Genomic DNA, 5,550 nt, shown 5'->3' with positions numbered 1-5,550 from the left:
CAAACATAGAGGATATCTAGTTGATAAAAAAAGTGTATTTAACCTAGTCCAAATAGAAGTTAATAATGAAGAAATATTTAATCAATTAGTAAGGTAAGTCTTCAGCCAACAATACATTTTATATTTCTACTTATAATATTTGATTAACTTTTTTATATTTACCGTTAGTATATACAAATAATATTTAAAAAAAAGATACCTATGATTTTGTCACCTTAATCTTAATTGAATGTAAATATAGAACAATTACATTAGTAACATATAAATTTAATTCCTATTATTATATTGACCTAATTATAAATAAAAAATGATTAATATAAAGTAAATAAATAAACCACAGATCATATTCATTACCCTGGCACACGTTTTCCAACAAATCAAGAAAATTATTCGATCAATAAATCAGGAGAATTAAAAGTTTGTTACCACTAATCCTTTTGAATATAAACAACCAAATCTTTGGCCCCAAGTTACTCGTACTTCTCTTGATATCTTCACTATTATATATATGCCAATTAACATCACTCTTACTATCATACACATCTTATATTCGTTTGTTTGTCCTCTGTGCTCTTTTTCCATTCTTTCTAATCTTCATCAATTTTTCATCCTTCAATTTTTGTATTCTTATTTAAAATGGAAGGGTCTCAAGAAGACATTGCTTATGAGATATTTTCTTGGTTGCCTGCAAAAACCATTTTTAAATTTAAGTTAACTTGTAGTTCATTCTCCAAATTTCAAGAAGAATCTCATTTCAAAACAAAACAGTTTCGTAATATGTTAGTGAAGAGTGATACATGTTTCTTCCTCCAACATGATCAAATAAGTCAAAGGTATCAAAAAAGGATCGAGTTGCACCATTTACCTAAAGAGCAACAATTTTCTTGTGTTCCTAACAATATTCTGACATTTCTATCTAATTCAGCTATTGTTGTAGCTTCTAGTAATGGTTTGCTTCTTTGTTATACTATTAATGATGATCCTGTTGAATTGTTTATTTGCAATCCAGTTACAAAGTCTTTCTTTTTTATTCCTAGTCCGGAGCCACTTAGAAAAAATCACAGGTTTTCTAACATAAATCTCATGTTAAATTGCTCTGATGACTCTTCAGATGATTACTTGATATTTCTTTTTGAAAACACACTGGATTGGTCGCCAAATAGTTATGTATGTAATATTTATCATGGAAAAGAAGGTGTGTGGAGAACCATGGAAAACAACTTTTTATGTGGTGGTAGAAATATGAAATTTGAGATGTCGGTGTTTCACAATGGAGCACTTCATTTCATTTCAGATTGCTCTAATTACTTTACAAGATTGAGTCCTTTTTATAAGCCATACATAATGGCTTATGATTTTGTGAAAGGAACTTCAACTATTATTAAGTTGCCAAGGGAAGCTATAAAAGGTTTTCACGCGGAGTGTAACATGGGCATATTTAATTGGGGCAAAGTGACAAGTTCCAACCGTTCTATTTGCTTAGTGAAATCAAGAAGGTCTGTTTTCACTATTTGGTTTTTAAAAGATTACAAGTCATGTTTATGGCAAAAGATTTTGAAGGTGAGAGTGAATGCATTGGGGTTAAAAGAGAAAGATGCTCATGTTACCGGATTTACTATCATGAATGGCAAGGATTTGGTTTTTTCTACGGAACAAAAAATTTACAGTTGTGGTTTAGATGGAGAAACATTTATGATGGCGGAAGAAATAGGCTCACACAGTTGTGGATCTAATCCTTACTTTATGTCCTACTCAAACACTCTTCGTCCATGTGGGACTAATGTTCAAACAATGCCTTGCTAGGAGATGTAAGCTGCCAAGTTTAATAGATTGTTAGAGTTTTGAGAAATTGTAATATTTATATTTGATATTATTCAAGGCTTCTATTTATATATATTAAATCAATGCTTCAAATTATTTTGTGACACTTAACCCTAACTTTTTCAAAAATAATCCACATCATCTTATTAGCTTATGTGTACACCTTCTACTAAACCACCAATCAAAACACTACTATTTGCCAACACCACTATTTGCCAACACCCAATTTTTGACTCTTTCTCTTCCAAAACCCCCTTTCACCTTTTCTTATTCTCCAATACCACGTTACAAATAACCTTCTCCAATTACAGTTTAATTTTCTACTTCCTAGCATTAGTGGTTCAATTTTTTCCTTCCTACCATTTTTGACAAATAGATTTTGGATTATTGTTCTTGCAGAAATTGATTTTGGATTTCCTTAATTATTGTTCGAGTTTCCCCTTCCTATAGTTTCCTTGTGTACAAGGAAATTCTTTAAGACCTCACTCACACGACCAACTCAAATTTAAAATGACAGGTATATAAATCCAATTATTTTTTATCTAAGTTTAAGCATTCATTTTACTAATTTATTTTACAATGTCAACTGAAATTTGTTATATTTGTATATTTGCTGATTGTATTTCTATGGTGTAAATTACTATCTCATGCCCCGACCAAACCAATGATGGAGATTGAATATCACCATGACCTATGATTACAACGCTGTACTTTTTCTACTGAAGTGAAACTATGGGGAAATTTGTATTGGTTCACATTGACTTAATTTGTATTATCAATATTATAGGAATATATAATCTTATTATTTATTTATTGGTCAATATTTTTTTATGAATAGTAAATATACTATTTTATTTTAATCAATTTTAAAAAAATATAAAACATATAATATTTTTATCCCAAATATTAATAACATCACAAGGACCATGATAAAAAATTACCAAAATACAGTGTTTACTTATACATTAATATTATTATAAATATTCATATAACTTTTTTAAATATAACATAGAAAACAATCAATATGAAAATAAATCAAAATGAAAATAAATAGAAGATATCATTTTTGTATATTATTTTATTCTTGATAATAATTATTTATATTTATAATTTTTAATAATAAGATTAATTTTATTTGAATTCTAAATAATAAATATAGATTATAAAGGCATATTAGATTATATTCAATAGAAAAGTAAACATTTTATATATTATTATTATTATTATTATTATGAGAACTAAAGTTTACACCTTTAAAAATTAGAGGCATAGGAAATACGTACAATCTATTATACATATTAATCATTATCTCTAATATTAATAAAATTACATGGGATAAAAAAAGTTACTAACATTAATATTCAATAAAAACAAATATTACTCTAGAAATTATTCATAATTAATCTTTATTAAAATTGATCTATCAATATTTAATTTGAATCAACAAAATATAAATTTTATTCTTTAATAAAAAATCTTAATTTTATTCTATATAAAAATAAAGTTTATTTACCACTAATACCAGAAGAAGGACAATTATACCTAAGACAAAACAGTCATGAATCAACGTAAAAAGTTATTCAAAATATTAATGTCATAAAACTTAATGTCGCTATTAAAAAAAACTGAATGTTAGATAATTTAACCTAAATTATATTTAGAGTTGTTCCCAATTAAATGCAATAATAAATATAATAAATAATATTTAAATTTTTTATTATTAACATTATTAGTGAAAATTTAAAAACTAATTGAATTTTATTTCATTATACTTTTGACTATCCATTTGTAATTAATTTTAATTTTTATTATTAAACAATAAAATTACATTAAATTTACAACTATTTATTTCATAATGATAATAAAAAATTATCAATTTCATTTGAGAACTAAATTGAAGAGGAATGAATGTAATTGAGTTACCCATTTTGGTGAATATAATAATAAAATTTTATAATGGTTTAAAGTTCTTTATAACTCATAATTCATACCGTTTAAAATGTCTTGATATGAATATTTACTTATCTATTAAATAGTTGAATAATTAAATTTTATCATTCTTAATAATTAATTGGATTCTAATTGTATAATTTAGAAATGATATTCATTTATTATTATGACAATCATAATTAAATTTATGACAATTAACCATTCATTAGATTCTTACTGCATTATAATTTATAATTAATAATCAATATACATGGTTTACTTATATATATTATTATTATTATTATTATTATAAATATTCATATCAATTTAAAAAATATATATATAACATAGAAAACTATCAATATAAAAAAGATCATTTTATACATCATTTTATTCATCTTTATAATTAATTATATTTATTTTATTTATAATCAAAATAATATTCTTTATATTTTTATTAAATTATAAATAATAAATATAGGTATTCAATTATTAATTATATTATATTCAATCATGTGTACATATTTTAAAAAAACTGAATGTTAGATAATTTAACCTAAATTATATTTAGAGTTGTTCCCAATTAAATGCAATAATGAATATAATAAATAATATTTAAATTTTTTATTATTAACATTATTAGTGAAAATTTAAAAACTAATTGAATTTTATTTCATTATACTTTTGACTATCCATTTGTAATTAATTTTAATTTTTATTATTAAACAATAAAATTACATTAAATTTACAACTATTTATTTCATAATAATAATAAAAAATTATCAATTTCATTTGAGAACTAAATTGAAGAGGAATAAATGTAATTGAGTTATCCATTTTGGTGAATATATTAATAAAATTTTATAATGGTTTAAAGTTCTTTATAACTCATAATTCATACAGTTTAAAATGTCTTGATATGAATATTTACTTATCTATTAAATAGTTGAATAATTAAATTTTATCATTCTTAATAATTAATTGGATTCTAATGGTATAATTTAGAAATGATATTCATTTATTATTATGACAATCATAATTAAATTTATGACAATTAACCTATCATTAGATTCTTACTGCATTATAATTTATAATTAATAATCAATATACATGGTTTACTTATTTATTATTATTATTATTATAAATATTCATATCAATTTAAAATATATATATATAACATAGAAAACTATCAATATAAAAAAGATCATTTTATACATCATTTTATTCATCTTTATAATTAATTTTATTTATTTTATTTATAATCAAAATAATATTCTTCATATTTTTATTAAATTATAAATAATAAATATAGGTATTCAATTATTAATTATATTATATTCAATCATGTGTACATACTTTTTATTATTAGAAACAATAACCTTCAGATATTATTCTCTGACGACGAATCCATTCTCATATACAAATTAAAAACTCAAAAATCCATTAAAATAAAACAAAGGAACAACGGCTCATCTAAGAAAAAAAAATCAAAAAACCATAAAAATTGATTCTAATTTTGAAGTCATCTTTCATGTTTTAACATTTATTTGAATGTCTCACCTTGCATTTTCATATTTATAAGTTTGTTACCACTAACCCTTTTGAATATAAACAACCAAATCTTTGGCCCCAAGTTACTCGTACTTCTCTTGATATCTTCACTATTATATATATGCCAATTAACATCACTCTTACTATCATACACATCTTATATTCGTTTGTTTGTCCTCTGTGCTCTTTTTCCATTCTTTCTAATCTTCATCAATTTTTCATCCTTCAATTTTTGTATTCTTATTTAAA

The 5,550-nt window shown here is 23.1% G+C and overlaps 1 protein-coding gene across 1 annotated transcript; it reads left to right on the top strand.

Moving 5' to 3' along the window:
* The first annotated feature begins 636 nt into the window (after window positions 1-636).
* LOC127088084 (F-box protein At5g49610-like) lies at window positions 637-1,812 on the top strand. Its single transcript, XM_051028996.1, has one exon. It carries the CDS (start codon window positions 637-639, stop codon window positions 1,801-1,803), a length of 1,167 nt encoding a protein of 388 aa, XP_050884953.1. The 3' UTR covers window positions 1,804-1,812.
* Window positions 1,813-5,550: the final 3,738 nt, after the last annotated feature.

This window comes from Lathyrus oleraceus, chromosome 5 (assembly GCF_024323335.1).
Source record: "Lathyrus oleraceus cultivar Zhongwan6 chromosome 5, CAAS_Psat_ZW6_1.0, whole genome shotgun sequence".
Classification (NCBI taxonomy): domain Eukaryota; kingdom Viridiplantae; phylum Streptophyta; class Magnoliopsida; order Fabales; family Fabaceae; genus Lathyrus; species Lathyrus oleraceus.
Note: the sequence above shows the minus strand (reverse complement) of the source record. Positions and strands in the feature narration are given on the sequence as shown.

What these genes read in the sequence shown, in the direction of transcription:
- LOC127088084 (XM_051028996.1), top strand. Translation starts at nt 637, where the DNA reads ATGGAAGGGTCTCAAGAAGACATTGCTTATGAGATATTTTCTTGGTTG.